Below are 17,792 nucleotides of genomic sequence, written 5' to 3'. Positions count from 1 at the left end.
ATTTAGTTCATGCGTTCAGTTGTGTGAGTAGTAGTTCAATCGAACTAGTTCAGAACGATTGGGGACAGCTCTAGCAGTTTTCATTCCTAATCACCAATGCCACACGATAAATGCAAGCGCCCAAATAGTTATTGAAAACCGCGACAATTGCAAACACAGTCCGATGGACATAAACGTCGACATGTCCGAAATAATTGAATTCGTAATGCCAATAAGACCCGAATACGACAATGAATACAATAACGATGGCGAAGACGACGAGGATGCTGACAGCGGTGATCAGTATGTGATCCTGGATGGTGTCGATGTGGGACGCGAATATAAATACGAAGAGTTCCACTTGACCAAGAACGATGGCGACGGCGACGAGGAGCTGCTGCTCGACAATACCCAGCTGCATCAACAGCTCATCATTTGCCCTGAAATCCAGCAGGCAATGATGCGTGTACCCAAAAACGAGTATATGCAGCCGGAACAGCTGTCCGACGAAGTAATCGATATCGTCGATGAGGAGGAGGACGAGCTGATCAATGAGATGTACGATGACGATGGCGTCGCAGAGTACGAGGAGCAATATGAACACCAGGAGCAACAATATGAGCAATATGAGGATGAGACGGAACCGGAACAAGAACAAGATGGCTTTCTATATATGGAAACGCAGCAAACAGAAACAGAAACCGAAGCCGAAACAGAAACCAGACCAATCGACACCCGACTGGACGCGTTGACCATACTTCATAATAATAAGTCATCGCCGAACAGTGCCCAACAGAGTACAACACATCCGCCGGCTGTGGATGACAGCGATGCATATGTGGAATGCATTGATGCAACTGCTGCGGAACTGGTCAGCAGCGAGGAACTGGCAAAGCCCAGTGATAAGATGTTGGATCAGTTTAAGGGGCCACGTCGCTATCAGCTCTACGACGAGCTGATTGCAACGATTGTCGACTTTGATGAGGATGGCACACCCATTGTCGAGTTCCGTATGATTGCCAACACACTGGATGAGAAGCTGCCGATTGAGTGCGGCATCTGTCCGGATGTTATGCACAAATCGAAACTGGCCAAGCATCAGCGGACACATCTGGTGTCCAGCACCAATCGGTATGCGTGCATCTATTGCACCGAAACGTATCGGGATTGTAAATATCTGGCGGGGCATGCCCGTCGTCACATGGGCGTCCGGCCGTATGTTTGTGAGCCGTGTAAATTGTATTTCTCCACCAAGCAGGATCTGCGTGTGCACAATCAGCGACGGCACCTAAAGAAGGAGCACATCTGCGAGATGTGCGGCAAGACGTTCGCCCAGAACACCCAGCTGAAGCGGCATCGCGAGGCGACACACGAAAAGAAGCGACGATTCCAGTGCAACCACTGCCAGAAGGCCTACTACAAGAACTTCTCGCTGCAGGAGCACATTCGCAACGTCCATATGGGCAAGCGACGGATGTTGAAGTGTCCGTTCTGTGGCATGCAGTGCCGTGATGCCCACAAAATGGCCAGGCATCGCAAGGAGATGCATCTGAATCAGGATACGTATGTGTGCCATCTGTGCCAGGAGGAGTTCACCGACATCAACTATTTCGATGCGCACAAACGTTCCATACAGTGCCGCAGCAATACACGCCGGTTGGTCAGCGATGATCGGAGTAATCCACACAATGTCGATGGCATTTTCAGTGCCGATAATGGCGATGTTGATGGCGATGGCGATGAGCTCGCTGGTGTGCTCGACGAGGACTTTGATGAGGATGCCGGGCTCCTGGCCGAGCATAACGATGCCGTTGATGGTTATGCGGATGCCGAGGCGGATGTGGATGCGGATGTGGATGCGGATGCGGATGAGGAACAGCTACAGATGCACAATAATCAAGCAGGGATCTATGAAACTACTGCCAACGATAGATTTCTGCACGACGATGGCGATGAGCAGCAACAGCAGCACTACGATCAAAATACCTACGAGGATGAGAGGTCGCTTGTGGAGCAGGTGATTGCAGACGTTGGCGAGGAGCAGTTTCTGGTGCAGCTGGAGCAGCAGTCCCTTGAACAGCTGGAGCGTTATCATAATCAAGATCAGCAGCAGCCCTTTGCTGACCAGTATAACGATGATGAGCTGATCTACGAAATCACACTGGAGACTGAGGATAACTGAGCTTTTGAGCCTTCAATTTTATTTCCCTCCCTCGCCCTCCCCAAAATCACCGATGCCCAATTTCCTGAAACTCATCGCGTTTCTCAAACAGATTGTAAATACATAGTAAATACATAAGAACACACTATATATATATATATATATATATATATACATATATATATATATATATACATATTCATGTTCTTCGTAAGTAAATTCATAAGACTCTGTATTTATGCATCATTTTTTCATAAATAATGGTTATTTGGCTGGCTGCTGGTTTTTTTCAAATAATTATTTAAAACAGATTTGCAATTTGGGGGGCCCAACAAGTGTCACAAAATAATAATAAATAAAAATACAAATGCAACCCAGGAGCACAGAGCTGTATTCGCTGCTGCCATCAGAGTCAAATGCAACTCGGATGTGGCTGGATTTGTGTAGTGATGATATCACCATTGTCATCAACAGTCCCCGCAAGCACACACACACAGCGTGTAGTGTTGTGAAGCATTTCACATTTGCGTTCTATATTTAGCAACGACCAACAAATACAAATGTAAATCTTTATACATATACATATACATATATATATATATCTATATATATATATATACGTATATAGAGAGAGAGAGAAATGTAATACATAAAGATGACATCAACGTTGTTAACCTTGCCTATCGAAAGCACCAATATATCGCTCTGCCGGCTAGCTATCGGCTAAAGTGGAGGACGACCGCGATATATTGGGCGGCAAGTTAACAATAATTTGTATTTCTTTGATAATTAAACAAACAAAAATATATATCAGCCTAGTCCGCTGGCTACTGTGTTAGCTGTGCGGATGTTATACAGCCAACATTTATTTGAGAAATTCCCTTTGGCTTATCATTCCACTTTGGTACGTTTGCAATAGCCTCACTCCACCTAATCACATTAACTTAAGCCTTCATTTTCATTTTGTATTACACTTGAGTCTTAATGCGCACTTCGTCATATTTTCTCATCAACAATATTCTTATCTAATGAGTGTACATTTTGAATATCTAATACTCTGTTGGGCAACTGTCCACATCTAAATTCTGAAATTCTAAATTAGATATGTCTTATATTTACAATTATTTATATTATTAAATGCTTACAGAAGAAACATAGTATATATTTTTTTAGCTACATCACTGTTGCAGGCATTGCGCATCACTGATGCCTTAGGTGCTATGGACGATCAGCTGATTGCGGCGTATGTTGGGATGCTTCAGATCGTCTTACTTTTCTCTGGATTGCAGTCCTCCGAAGCTGTGTTGGCCTAATTGTCCACCGGCGATCTCCTTGGTGGCCGCTTTGTCTTTAGGGACGTAATAAATCTGTTGTTGCCGCTTGCTTATATATGTATATATATTTTCCTGCCTCTTCCCCCTTTTTTCTGCCTCTTTTTTCCCCTGTCATTCTAAAGGTGGTGCTAGCATATACATGTATGTATGTACATATGTATATTATTGATCTATCGCCGACCATTATAACGTGCAACGTTGAATTTAGTATTGGGCCTGTTCGTATGAGCGAGATAGGAATACCCTTTAGTGTTCGCTCTCTAATTGGTATCGAAAGAAATGGTCATCCTAATTACTAGCTGGTATCGAATTCAAAGTATCGTAAACAAAAACGAAATCAAAATAAATAATAAATAATGCAACAATTGTTGCAAATGATGAGGCAAGTAAGCGGACAGCTCCATGGTAATGGTGACATGGCAACGATGATATCGAGCAAACCCACAAGCATCAAAGTGGGCAGAGGTAAACAAAAATCATTGAAAATCAAACACTTCATTTGGCTGCCGAAAGTATTACACAAATAATATAAACAAATATATATATATATATATATATGTAATTTGAATCAGATACATCAGATAGCATACGATGAAGAACGATAACAAGGAGGACGATGAGGTCGAGGGTGAGAACGCCGCCAACACAGAGATTAAATCCGAAGCGGTTTTAACTGTTGACACAGAATTGGAACACAATGCTGATAATGCTAATGATGGCGCCGCTGAGCCCGATAGCTGGGAATCGTATCAGGCACGCATCGATTCCCTAATTGCGAACGAGAGATGCAACAAATCGATTCGGAGGCTGGACGAACGCCTCCAGAATGTGGCGCATCGAACGCGTCGCGTCTATCGCGATGCCCCCAAATCATTCGCGGAACGTGCGATCAATCAGCTGGGCAAAATCGATCAGCAGCTGGAGATGTCGAGCACACGTCTCGGCCAGTTGGTGCACTTTGGCAACCATCTGGTGACCAATATACGTGTGGCAAACGAGCGACGCGAACTCGATCGCCGGATGTTTGAGTCATCGCAGCAGCGAGAGATAAAGCGACGTCTCGACGGCGAGAACATGGAGTCAATGGCCAAATTTGAGGATATCAAGGATCGCTGGACCGAGCTGGATGAGATAAACGAGCCTATGCTGCTGTGGGATCAAATCGAGGATCAAAAGAAACGCATTGCCGAGATCATGGAGCGCAAGGATGAGATGATAAATGCCTGCCAAACGGAAATTGATCGCATGAATGCCAAATATGAATTCGATCGCCAGCGACAGGCAGCCGATCTCTGCTGTCTCGTCGAGCGCATCGACAATCAAGTGGAAACGCTCAAGGAGGCCTACAAGCATCATTTGGAATTGCTGCGAAATACGGTCGAGGATGAGCGTCAGACGTTCTCATTGACCGCGGAGGAGAAGTGGCGCAGCTTCTTCAATGCCCTCAAGACGAACTTCGACGAGAAGTCGAATTTGGTGCGTGTCCGAGAAGAGTTCTATGCACAGCAGACGCAACAGCTGCAGGAGTACCAAGATGAGCTGACCAAACAGACGCGCGTCCGCTTGGAGAAGGAATGCGGCCGTTTGGAGTTGGAGCTCCGACGAACACGTGACAATGTGCTGATGAACTCGGAGAAGTTGGACTACAACTATCAGGTGCTGCAGCGACGCAATGAGGAGAACACAATCATTAACAATCAGCAGAAGCGACGCGTTGCCCGCTTGTATGAGACGGTGGCACGGACGCGACGCAACTTTAAGGAGGTGTTGCACAGTGGCCAGCGCAACATTGCGAAGTTGACGCAGGAGATTCAGGCGCTGCATAACAGCATCACCGATATGGAATCGAAGGCGTTGCACACCCGTCAAATCAATCGCAACAAATTCAATCGGGTGTGGAATATCAACTATGAGGAGATAACGCTGCTGCTGCAGCGCATCTTCAACATCGATCGCATACTGCACGAGCAGCAGCTGGTGATGCCATGGCAGAAGCCCAACATTAACATCGAGAACATCAATAAGCCGGCCGAGAAGCGACACGTGAGCAATGCCATGGATCGGATTGAGCGTCGATTTGGTCGTTTGCCAAAGCAATATGGCGGATCTGGATGCAGTGAGAGACCTAGTGTTGAGAAGCAACGTGGTCCGTTGAAGGAACTGCCACCGGAATCGGCACGTCTCATGCGCAACATATTGCGTAAGATGGCCGATCGTGGTGGCTTCCTTATTGAGGAGCGACTGCTGCGAATCCTTAAACCCTATACGGAAATGGAGCAGACATTGGTGCGCATCGATAATATATTTTCCGCATTGCGCATACACAATTTTGATAATGTCCTGGAGCTGACAAAGGTCTTTGAGCCATACACCTATTGCCCGAATTGTCAGCCTGAAGGCTTGAGTTCGGCCAAATGCGCGGAGGTCTTCCTCAAGGAGGAGCACGATAAGGCACCCAAACAGACGCACGATGCCAAGGCAGATCAAACGGCATTGCAAGTCCCAGCGGACAAGATATCATGGCTGGTCAAGGGATACGATGAGCGTGCGACTGCCTGCCCGAATCATTATTTGGTCATGGAGCCAGCGTTGGTGCTGCATGCGATGAATCTCTATACGAATCGAAAGCACAAGGAAATTTATGGCGTCAACCCGGAGGGCAGTTTCGAGGGCGAAATGATTCAGTTCGAGGATGAGGAAATTGAAAAATTCTGGCGTCAATTTGCCAACATATTTCCCGACTCCAAGACGCACCTATGGAAGACGCTGGAGCATGGCCTCAATCATTACGTCGAGGTGCTCAAGATGCGCGTCCAATACGATGCCGAGGTTGTATTTCTGCGTCGCCAGAATCGCGAACTGCGGCATCTTCTGCAAAAGTTCAAGGTCTAATTTGCTGATTCCTGCTATTCATCGACCCAGTCGACCATATTCATTATCCATTCTACTTTAGATACAAATTGAACAGTTACTTCTATAATTACATACCAGTTCATATATCAATCTAATAATCTATATAAAATGTATATATATTTTCGAATTGTAGAATATAATGCGCTTTTCGAAGATGTGAAACTCTGTTCAAATAGGACAACATCCATATCAGCATCATAAAATAAATTTCAGTTGCATTTTGCGAAGAAATTAGATGTTGTTGGCTGCTATTTTTTTGTAATGATCTGCACTGTTTTGCAAGATCTCTTTGAGGATGGGGGGATAGACGGGGTCAAAACGATTTGCAGGGTAGATGTGCAGCTATTTTATTGTCATAGCCAGATGAGTTCTCTAATAAATACTAATTAATTACATTTTACAATTTATGTAATTAAATATAATAATATGATTTTTTTAATATACTTTTTTTCCTATTCATCTTGCTTGGCTTATTCACATTTTCACAGCGAATGCTAAATAATTTTTTTGATTTATTTGATGTAGAATCAAAACTGATGATCGATGCTTGATGTCGCTCAGTCTGAATTCAGATTGGATCGGTTGTTGTTGCCATCTCGCTTTAAACCGTGTTGTGAGCTGCATATCTGATTGGAAGATCTCGTGGGTCACCAGCAAAACCCACAATTACGCTAGACAACTTGCTCTGGTTCAACTTGCTTGTCTAGTTTGAAGTTTGAAGTTTGAAACACATTGATGATGAGCCGATAAAGTATATATTGTCTTGATCCAAGTTGATGTAGCCATTTTTTACACACATTTTTTGACAAAGTTTAAAGCAACCTTGTTAAAATTTGGCATGCATATATTATACATACATATCATTATGTATTTATAAATAGATTGAAAGAGTTAACTTGAGGGATCGACGCCTTACAATTATCTTCGTTACAACCTTGAATTATTTTTTACTTTAACCTGTTCTTTTTATATCTTTTTTTTAATATTTTTTATTTAGTCCTTCAGTCGAAGAATGGAAGAAAAGCGTTTTTTATTCATCGAATTGGTTTCAAAATTATTTGTCAAATTTAATTATAATTCATATTCTTTCTCAGCATTTACGGCTTATAGGAATTAAACACCAGCCCGAACTGACTGATTTGCCAACCAAAGGGCATTCAAAGTGCGACGAGCCGCAGTTCACAGCTCATATTGGACTTTACCACCAATCAGCATCATTCAATAAATTTGCCCCAGATCAGAGTTTCAGAGTTTTTGCCATGGTCAGTGTGCATATTAGGTATGTTCTATCTGTTGCTAGTGTTTCCCACTTTTGTGTTGCAGTTTAAGTTCATATCAAATATATATTGATATGCAAGTTTAAGGGTCAATTGATTGTGAGAAACTCAGTCGTTTCGGTTTTAGTTTAATGATCGGATCAATCGCGTATGCAAAACCTAGAAAAACTGCATCATAGAAAACTAAAAAAAAAGGCTGGCGTAGTCGGAATTTTAGTTAGTGTTATCATAATTTACGGGCATGACTAATTTCACCAATACATATGTACATGTATATCTATATATATATATATATATATATATATATATGTATATATGTGAGTGTGGGTGTCGGAATTACCGCTGTGTGTGTCCAAAGTTCTGTTGCATATTGTTATCTACAACTGAGCTGTGCACATGTCGATAAAGCGCTGTTTTCTTTTCATTTTTTTTTTTTGTGGCCAGTTAATTGAAGACCACCTGTAGTTCATATATGAACACCCTAGTTGCTACTTATATATAAATATAGATTTATATATACACACTTAGCTCGAGTGGTTTAAAGTGCGCGGCGTATTAGAAACGTATAAATGTTTAAAGTGTAAATAAAACCAAGTACAACAGCAGCAACCAAAAAAAATAAAACAAAAACAAAAAACTATTGCATTTATCGATGGATTTTATGGCATAGCAATACGATAAAATAAGTAGTAACAAAAAGAAATACGAAGTATGTTTTGCTGTGGCGAAGTTTTAATACACTTTAGAAACTTGTGATACTATTTATATACATTAAGTTAAAGTAAGAAAAACACAAATAAATTGGTAGTTATAGAAATATATATGAAACAAATGACAACTCTGAACTGAGCTAAATACAATATAGCTCAACAGCTCAAAGTCAGGACTAGACAATTTTTGCAATTTATATATAAACAAAAAAGAAAACCAGATATTTTGAAAGTTTCAGCCAGACATCCTTCGAGTCAGGAATATATATGTATATAGATATGCAGACTTGATGGTGTTTGATACCGGGAATACCCAAAGTAAGCGTATTCCCAGCCATGCCGACTAAAGAGTCGGCAACTACATTAATGTCTCCGAGTACAACAAGCTTCGTCTCTTCTTCTACTTTATTTTGCTGTTTACAGTCGGAAACCGTTAAGCACGGACACATAATCTAATCGGTGGGCAAGCGCATAACCTAATAATATAACATATATTAGATATATATATGTAAATATATATATATATACATATGTATATAGTACCATACGCCTGTAGAGGGAGCGATGCCCGATCGGTCGATCGGTGGGCAACCCACTTGGCAAACATGCGACAGCCGTCTCACCCACAAGAGCACTTGAATCCAGTTGCCAGCTATGCCGCCGATCATGATGATGATGATGATGATGATGACAGCTATGACGCCTGCCTGACCGAGGATGTGAAACTGTTTGGCCAACAGCTGAGTGCTTTGGAGGACGACAACAGTTTCCTGCCAGCAATAACCAGTTACGAACTGCTGAATGGGGTAAGTGATCGAAATTGGAAAGATCTCTATAACTGATCTATATATGTACTGATATTGTTTGAGCCCAAAGACTGTATTGGAATCGGAGAACGATCTTAGTAATCGCCATTCAACGTTTCCTAACTAAAGCTCTTAAATTGCGGTAGATATAGGCTTTTATCGTTTTTGAAGACTGGAGGGTGCTTGCAATATACCTTTCAAATTTGATGACTCCAGCTTTCAAATTGTGTGAGATATTTGGACTTACCTCCAGCTTACAGATTGTGCAAGATATGCGCATTGCAGATTGCTAGGGTCGATGGATCCTGGGGGTGGCTTGAAAAAAGTTATCAGCAATTTTTTTGGTCAGTATGTTGATCACTCTATCTTTACAATTGTGGGAGATATGCGCATTTTTACGGAACATTCCGATATATCATTAAAGATGCAATTGAGCTCGGGGAATGTTGAAAAAAATAAGTTAATGCATTCAAAATCATTGAAGCACTATTCAACATTTAACAAGCTTCTCTTGCCAATAATAAATTCAACATGGAATAAATGTTGGCCAACTGATCATGTTGTTTCTATTGTTGTTTGCTATGTACAGGCTCAAGAGGAGCAGGATCGGGAACAGGAGGAGGAGGAGGATGAGCTGGTAACTGCAGCAGCTGCAACGAGCAAGCGAAAAACGAAACGAGCCCCGGGTACAAAGAGGAGTAGGAGGAGTTCAGCAAACATATGCGATGTGTGCAACAGATGCTTTGGCGACTCGTACAGTTTGCGGATCCACAAGATGACGCACACGGATGAGCGGCCGCATGTGTGCGGTGTGTGCGGCAAGGGTTTCAGGCAGATGAGCAAGCTGCGCATCCATGCCGTCACCCATACCGCCGAGCGACCACATGCCTGTGATATTTGTGGCAAGGGATATCGGTTCGCCAACTATTTGACGGTGCATCGGCGTTTGCATACCGGTGAGAAGCCCTATGCCTGCACTGTGAGCAACTGCAGCATGTTCTTTCATTCCATACATGCGCGTCGCATGCACCTGAAACTACGACATCCCAGCAAAGATGTTGATCAGCAGCAGGAGCAGGAAGAGGAGGAACAGAATCGATCAACGATCGAGACTTTGTCGGCAGCGGTTTCATCCACGCTGAGCTATACGTGCCCCATCTGCGGACGCGTCCTGTCAGATCAATGCTATCTAAATACGCATCTGAAGCGTCACTATAATCAGCGTGATTTCGCCTGTACGCAGCCGGGCTGCGGCAAGCGTTTCTTCAGCTCATCGGAGCTAAAGCATCATCAGATTGCCCATACGCGACTCCGTCCATTTCGGTGTCCATTGTGCTCCTCCTGCTTTCTACGCAAATCGAACTGCAAGCAGCATTTTTTGAAGGTGCACAAAGGCCACACGGACTGCAATTGAGTTAGATGACAAGGCTTTTGTTTTAAAATATAAGGTTTATTTAAATGTATATATATATATACGATTTATACATAGAATTCCTTTTGTTTTCTGTTTTTGTAATGGTTTTCTTTTCTTTTTCTTTTTTAAAATTATATTTATGTATTTATATTTAGATGGTTGCTTCCATTTATGTATATTAGATATATGTATATTTTTGTTTTTGTTTTTTGTTTTTTGTATATGTATTATAATTTTATATGTAATTGGTAATTGGTATTGTTTGCCTTTTTTTTTTGTTGCATTTACTTTTGTATTTGCGCATTTTGGGTTTCTCAGTTTTCTCAGTTACGTTAACAGTTTCAGCGTCAGTTTTAGGTTTTTATTTTATTTATATATTTTTTTTAAAGTGTGTTTTGCGTTTGGTTCTCTTTTTACAACTATTTTTCATATGTTTGTCGTCTCTGTTCATCTTATCTTATATATATATATATATATATATATATATATATATACATATATATGTATGTATATATATATGTGTGTAATATTACATTTGTTTTAGCAAAAATATTCAGATAGGACATACACATGCACATACGCGTATGTAAGTATAAACCAGTGTTTGCCAACGCCAAAATCAAAAGAAAAAAAAACACACACAAACACTGACAGACGGACATAGCTATAACGACTCGTTTACTAGTGCTGATCAAAAATATATATGTATATACTATGCAACTCATGGGCGCGGTAAGGTCTCGTTTAATTCCCTATAAGCTTTACGACAAAATCGGAATACCCTCTGCAATATAAATAACAACACCTTTTCATAGACCTTTTGTAATGCAGTTGGCGAGACCATCGAATTTTAAAAATATTTAGCGTAAAAAACATATATATATATTTACTTTTTCCTACGAAGCTATGACTTTTAAAAATCAAATAACCATTGCTTTAAAGTGTTCGCACTAGGTATAAAATCACCGAAACAAATCGTAATTGCATCAATTGCAAAATGACAACACTAAAAAATAGCTGCGCTCAAAACAATAGCAGTTGAAAATATGTATAACATTTTTCTCAAAGCTTTGGAGTGTAATTATTATTTTTTTTTTAAGATGAAGAATGCTTTCTTAAGAAATATTTTGCATCTAAGTTGCAACAGATTTAAACAAGTTTAGTAACAAAACAAAATAATTAAAATAACAAAGATTTGCAATAATTAATAAATAATCTACCATTATTTTTTGAAATTTTTTTTTGTAAGGTTTGGGCATTTAAGATTCAACTTTTGTAACCGTGATACGGATTTTTAGTAGAAATTGTTCCAAAGGTGAATCGATTAGTGAGTCAAGCGCTGCTTCGGAGCCAGTATCAGGCGAAGAATTGATTACATCTTCTAGTGGACTCAGAATCGAATCGAATTAGAGAAATATCCATTAAAGCTAAGTTTTAGCAAAGAAATTAAAGATCAAAAGTAAGCCTACTATGATTTTGAGCGCAACTGTACATGTTCGTACAAGGCCGTATCCAATCCTACGCCAAGGAACGACCTGAATTGTATTGCTTTTGCCAACCACTTTTCATAGATTAAATAAAATAATTAAATGTTGCCTACGATTGTTTTCTCTTGGGGAAACTCGGCTGAAGTTAAGTGTTATATGTGTATATCCGATTATTGTTCGTACAACCAACTGCCGCATGCATTCCACATTGATATTGCTTCTCATTCTAATCGTACACAATTTTCTCTCTCTCTCTTAAGCATGCGGCATTTTAGTTATCCAAGTACTTATGTAAGCAGCTTACAAAATGCGGAATAAAAATGACTTATTGCACATACATGCGTTTAGCGTTGTGCAACACTGCAATGCGACAGGGCAATGCTGTTTTAATTGAGCTTTGGATTTTTTGGTCGTAGCAAACGAATTGCATTTTACTGGTAAACAATCAAAACTAATTTGAATTTAAGAACTATTGAGTCCAACAAAATACGCAAAACAAACAAAGAAAAACTCAAACCAAAAACAAACAAAACAAAAACACTGCAGGTATATAATTAAAACTAAATAACGGACAGAATATTTGAATTTTTCTCAATATTCTTGTATGACATATTTCATTAATTGGACGTAATTTGGAGTTAAAAAACATAAAGGTTCTACATTTTGCATATGCATTTGCTAATTATGTATTTATTTTGATGTGAAGAGGCAACTGATATTAAATGGTTTCCATTTGAACTACCATGCAGATTTGGTTTGGCAAGTGTTTCTTGAAATCAAACTCATTTGTCCGTGTTCATTTTTTGTTTTCGATTAAAACGAGTGTTTTTGGTTAAGTTTTGTTCGTTTATGATCTTAAAACACACACATACTAAGCGGAAAATCTAAACGCTACAAACAACATTTATATGACACATTTTCATTTTAAAATATGTATGTGTATATATGTATTTATGTGTTGTAAGATAGCTCATATGTAATTTAAGGTTTTGGATGTGTGTGAGTGTGTTAGCTTCAAGCTGTAAAAATCGCAGTTTCTGTTGTATATATTTGTTTTTTTTTTTTTGTTTTTCTTCTTGATTTTGTCCCTTGCTATGCCTAATCTTAGAAGAACGTATCCCGAATTTCATTCACAATCTCCATTTTTTTTAATACCTCGTGCGCGTTTACCAACACTGTTTAACAGGATATACATATTTCCACTTGATTTCAATATATATATATATATTAATATTCTTTTTTCTTTCTTTTCCTTAGTTTCCTTATCTCTTTTCTACGCCTAAAAACACCGTATAAAATGTTCCGAGTCTCAATTTAAAATTGGTAGCTGCCCCTTCTTATCAAAAATGTTGCTTTCATGTTTCACTAACTCATGTTGCCTCCCCTGCCAACGCCCTACACCCTACATCCTACACCCTACGCACTAAAATCCTAAGCTTGTCACGCCAAATACATCATCTCGTTCGTATTTATGCATGTATTTATGTATGTTTGTATGTACGTATGTATGTATGTATATGTGTAGAAGTATATAGATATTTAGAAGATCTCTTTGTATAAACTAAATATGTATGTATGTATGTATGCGTCTGTAACTTTACTTATTTTTAAGTGCTCTCAGAATTTCTCTTCGCTTTACTTTTCTCTTCCACTCTGTTCCCAAATGTACACAATTTAGAGTATTTGGGTTATTGCAGTGTATGTTAATTTTTTGTTTTTCGAAAAAGGGATCCTTCTTTCTTTTTTTTTTTTAGAGATGAGACCATCAATGTTGCTGTTGCTGCCACTTTGGGAACAGAGTATCTTGCAATCGGTAGCTACCGACAGCCACACATTTTGTTGTTTGTTGTTCTTGTTCTCACTTCTAATTTGTTTCAATTGCTCTTTGTTAAGAAAAAAAAAATGTATATATATTTATATATATAAGAAAAGAAACAATCAAAGAAATTGTTAATTTAATAAAATATTTAGTTGTATGGGTGCATGTACAAATACATAAATACATCAATTTATGTATGTATGTATGCATGTATGTATGCATATCGAAGAGTTCTGTGTGTACGTACACACACACACACACACACACACACCCACTTACGACATGGAGCTGCAGGGCAAGCGTGGCGATCCCATCTGGGTGAGGACACGATCTAGCCATTGAAGCGGCCCATTCAGATGCAGCTCGATCCAGCAGGGCGTTGAGGTTACCGTCTGTCGCCGATATTCGGCACCCCAACCCTTCACAAAGGACATACGGATGGTGCACATGCGCGTCAACTGATAGACGGCCTCGAATCCTTGCGATACCGATTGTGACAGCAATGCGGCAAACTCCTGATTATTGAATATCTTTAGATTGCAGCCGGGCGGTATTTTACAAACGGTCGCCGGATGCCAGCCGTAACGCTGATTGCAATTGGGACTCTGTACGAATATTGAGGAATCGCTTAGGCATTCGGCAAAGACCTCGCCGCCAATATAATAGAGGCGAACGCCCTTCCCAATATGGCGACGCGTCTGCTCAACGACTTCGTTCCGATTGACGTTCGAGAGGAGGCCAAGACAGAAGCGCTCCGAATTCGATGGATCGGTGAAGCCATCCACTGTTATCGATGGCTGTGAGGCGTGAAATGTTTCACCTACACGGGTATTTAGCTCATAATAGGATATGGAGCACCAGAACGCTGGCTCATGATACATCACTGGTGCGGCATCTGCGGGCGGTGTTAGCCGCGACATATTCATATTATCATTGGGATCAATCGGATCGCCATCCTCGCTCATATAACCAGGCGGCGGTGTGCCCGTATTGGGTATGCTGCTGCCAACGCTGAGCACACTGGATTGCGAGTCCATGTTGCAGCTGCCCGGTGGCAAGTTCTGGCCAACGCCTACCACGCCCACCACGCTCCCACCAAATGATAGCGGCGAGTGTTGTTGTTGCTGCTGCTGCAGTTGTTGCTGCTGTTGTTGTTGTTGGTAGCTGGTTGATCCGGCTGATGGGTTTGTATTATTTGAGGTTGAGGTTGTGGTAGTAGTGATGATGATGCTGCTGCTATTGCTGCTGCTGCTGCCACCACCCAATTCCATATACTGTGGCGGACTGAGCGAGGCGCTGCGTATTATTGCAGCATTGTATTCCGTATTATTTGGTATCTGATGCGTATGATTGTCCAGCGGATAATCGACAATCGAATCGGGGGGCGTTGGCAGCGATTTGGGGACCAATATCGATAGCTCGATCTTCTTATAATGATATGGATTAATGCAGATATCGTCTTTGCGCAAATGGAACGCGTACTCGCAGTGCTCCAACGGTTTCAATTCATTCTGAGACTGCAGATCGGGCCAGCGCCACAGACGGCAATAGATGACGTGCGGTAGACCCTTGCGTAAATTCTCGCCGGTGGCAGCGGGCTTGCTGCGCGGCACGGTCACACAGCGCGTGTTGCAATTCTGTGTGGAGATGGCACGTTCCAGTTCCTCGAGCTGTGAATTCTTTTTGATCTTCTTGACCAAATTCTTGACGGCCTTCTCCGACCACTTGCCCTCGACACTGTTGTCCTCGTTGCCCTTTTTGAGTGCTAACAAACGTTTAACCACTTGCGGAGTGAATGGCAACATCTCACGTATGGTGGACACTCAACCGCGCCCCCTTCCTCTCCACTGTCTTGCAGCACACACACACACACACACACACACACACACACACACACGCACACACACACAAAGTCGGCTCTTAAACGCTTAACACGCGCTTAAACACCGCCTGCCACCAGCTCCACTGTCAAATTTCCGAGCAGCCTCTTCAGCTTCAGCTTTAGCTTCTTCGCCGATTTAAGCTTTTTGCAAATGGATTCACTTTCGTCGCCGTTGCTCAACACTTGTTTTGTAGTTTTGTTTTGCTTCCGTGATTTCCTCTTTTTAGCGTCCTTCGCTGTCGTTGCTGCTGTTGTTGTTGTCAGCGTTTCTAAAAATGTTCACAATAGTTAATTTAGTTTTCTCTCTTTCAAACTGTAAATGTGTGCGTGTGCTTGCTAAACTAATTAAAACTTGATAATTTGCCTGCATGCATGTGTGCGAGTCTGGGTCTGATAAACAACAAAAAATATGAAAAAAAAATATATATATTTATATATATAGAATGAGACAATTTGATGACGATTTTTGTGTTAATTGCGATAGAAGAAATGTCCTTAATCGCGTACTAATCAATCGATTATTTTATTTCTGATTTGTTTTGACAATAATAGTAGTAAATGCAGCCGCTGACGGATAGACTTATGTATGTGTGTGTGTGTGTGTCTGTGTGTGTGCTGCTCTCTGTGCAGCAAGGTGTGAGACTATGCGTAAAAAAAACATTTGTCGGGGGGCGTTTTGTGCCAAGGTCAACTGTCTACAAGGGCAGACGATGGCGCATAATTAAAATCTGGGAAATATACAGAAATTATCCTTGTGTTATTTGCGTTGTTTATCCTGTAAGTTCTATCGAATCTATTTTCTCTTTGGAGTACTGATAAATGATAAAAGAACATCATTGAAAATGAATGCCATACAATTGGCCAATTGGATATGAACTATTTACGGATCCTAAGCATCCAACACACACATACACATCACATATTACAATATATCTGGTAAATTTACAGTTTTACATGATTCTTAATTAGATGTGGCCAGCCTCTCTGGGGACTTGGGGAACTGATTGCGCACATTAACGGCAAATGGCATGGAATGAAGAAGAAGAAGAAGCAGCAGCAGCAGCAGCAGCACACACACACACACACACACGCACAAAAACATAACTTAATGGTATTTAGTGTGTATGTATGCGTGATATATGGGAATATTACCTGTACAACAGTGTTCGTTCCTTCTTCCACATGTAAACAGCAGCACGAGAGCAACTGGAACCGGCACCTGCAGCTGAGCTAAATGCCGAGCTGGAACTGGATGCAGATGCGGATGCGAATACGGATACTGATGACGATCGTTTAGCAAATGCAACAACAGCCGTATATACACTTGCACTTGTCTCTTCTCTTCTTTTTTATGTTGTTTTTCTGCAACTGTGCGTTGGGGGTGTCGAAGGACGGTTAACCGACCAGCGATTGGCACCGGAACCGGGCGCGTACGTCAAGTTGTGACTTAGCTTTAGCTTGGAAGATGTGTGTGGATAGAGAAGGGGGGTGGTGGTGCTCGTCGCTTATTTTAATTTGTGTATGTTTGTGCGCGCGCAAGAAAGTGACAGCTAGACTCACATACACATACACACAGCACACACACCACACATACACACATTCACAGAGTTTTATATACAGCGAAATGTTCCTACGGCTGCCGTCTTTTGCTGCTGCTGACCTTTCGCACTTTATGATAACTTTTCTATTGCGCTTTCCACTTCCACAGCTGTTTGAGCAGACAATTTCTATGCCAGCGGTTTGTTTTTTTTTTGCCGTTATTTGATTAGATTGTGTTTAATTCGTATTGATTTAATGCGTCTGAGGTCTGAGAGATCTATGCCGAAAAAGCACACCGTTCGTTGTGTCTGCTGTTTTTGTATTTGCACACACATATACGCAGTTCTTATTCGCATTCTACTCCACTGTTTCTGCTTCTTTCGTCGTCGCTGTGTGTCTGTGTGTGTGCGGCGGTCTGTCTGTGTATGCTTGTGTGCACATATATTCTTTTGTCTGAAATTATGTATTCAG

General features: G+C 41.2%; 4 protein-coding genes and 1 long non-coding RNA gene across 5 annotated transcripts; 4 read left to right on the top strand and 1 right to left on the bottom strand.

The window, feature by feature from the left end:
* Positions 1-73: 73 nt before the first annotated feature.
* Positions 74-2,280, top strand: LOC6565786 (zinc finger protein with KRAB and SCAN domains 8). The gene has a single exon (XM_001992610.2). The coding sequence runs from the start codon at positions 164-166 to the stop codon at positions 2,159-2,161; it is 1,998 nt and encodes a 665-aa protein (XP_001992646.2). The 5' UTR covers positions 74-163; the 3' UTR covers positions 2,162-2,280.
* Positions 2,281-2,865: 585 nt separating this feature from the next.
* LOC116805665 lies at positions 2,866-3,535 on the top strand. The gene is made up of 2 exons (XR_004365328.1): positions 2,866-3,044; positions 3,314-3,535. It is a non-coding gene; the product is annotated as an uncharacterized LOC116805665 (long non-coding RNA).
* A 262-nt stretch (positions 3,536-3,797) lies between these two features.
* LOC6566216 (dynein regulatory complex protein 1 homolog) lies at positions 3,798-6,618 on the top strand. The gene is made up of 2 exons (XM_001992609.2): positions 3,798-3,939; positions 4,047-6,618. Exon 2 carries the CDS (start codon positions 4,066-4,068, stop codon positions 6,364-6,366), a length of 2,301 nt encoding a protein of 766 aa, XP_001992645.1. The 5' UTR covers positions 3,798-3,939; positions 4,047-4,065; the 3' UTR covers positions 6,367-6,618.
* A 2,296-nt stretch (positions 6,619-8,914) lies between these two features.
* LOC6566215 (zinc finger and BTB domain-containing protein 49) lies at positions 8,915-10,659 on the top strand. The gene is made up of 2 exons (XM_001992608.2): positions 8,915-9,180; positions 9,770-10,659. The coding sequence occupies exons 1-2, from the start codon at positions 8,980-8,982 to the stop codon at positions 10,592-10,594; spliced, it is 1,026 nt and encodes a 341-aa protein (XP_001992644.1). The 5' UTR covers positions 8,915-8,979; the 3' UTR covers positions 10,595-10,659.
* An 820-nt stretch (positions 10,660-11,479) lies between these two features.
* On the bottom strand, positions 11,480-17,743 carry LOC6566214 (mothers against decapentaplegic homolog 3). Its single transcript, XM_032739035.1, has 2 exons — positions 16,935-17,743; positions 11,480-16,051 (listed from the first exon to the last, which is right to left on the bottom strand). Exon 2 carries the CDS (start codon positions 15,703-15,705, stop codon positions 14,176-14,178), a length of 1,530 nt encoding a protein of 509 aa, XP_032594926.1. The 5' UTR covers positions 15,706-16,051; positions 16,935-17,743; the 3' UTR covers positions 11,480-14,175.
* Between the last annotated feature and the right edge of the window lie 49 nt (positions 17,744-17,792).

The sequence above is a fragment of the Drosophila grimshawi genome, unplaced genomic scaffold (assembly GCF_018153295.1).
Source record: "Drosophila grimshawi isolate 15287-2541.00 unplaced genomic scaffold, ASM1815329v1 contig_848, whole genome shotgun sequence".
NCBI classification, from domain to species: domain Eukaryota; kingdom Metazoa; phylum Arthropoda; class Insecta; order Diptera; family Drosophilidae; genus Drosophila; species Drosophila grimshawi.
Note: the sequence above shows the minus strand (reverse complement) of the source record. Positions and strands in the feature narration are given on the sequence as shown.

Bases quoted from the DNA above. Each gene is read 5' to 3' on its own strand.
- LOC6566216 (XM_001992609.2), top strand. From the start codon at position 4,066: ATGAAGAACGATAACAAGGAGGACGATGAGGTCGAGGGTGAGAACGCC.
- LOC6565786 (XM_001992610.2), top strand. From the start codon at position 164: ATGGACATAAACGTCGACATGTCCGAAATAATTGAATTCGTAATGCCA.
- LOC6566215 (XM_001992608.2), top strand. From the start codon at position 8,980: ATGCGACAGCCGTCTCACCCACAAGAGCACTTGAATCCAGTTGCCAGC. The intron at 9,181-9,769 runs GTAAGTGATCGA...TGCTATGTACAG, and splicing joins GTTACGAACTGCTGAATGGG to GCTCAAGAGGAGCAGGATCG.
- LOC6566214 (XM_032739035.1), bottom strand. From the start codon at position 15,705: ATGTTGCCATTCACTCCGCAAGTGGTTAAACGTTTGTTAGCACTCAAA.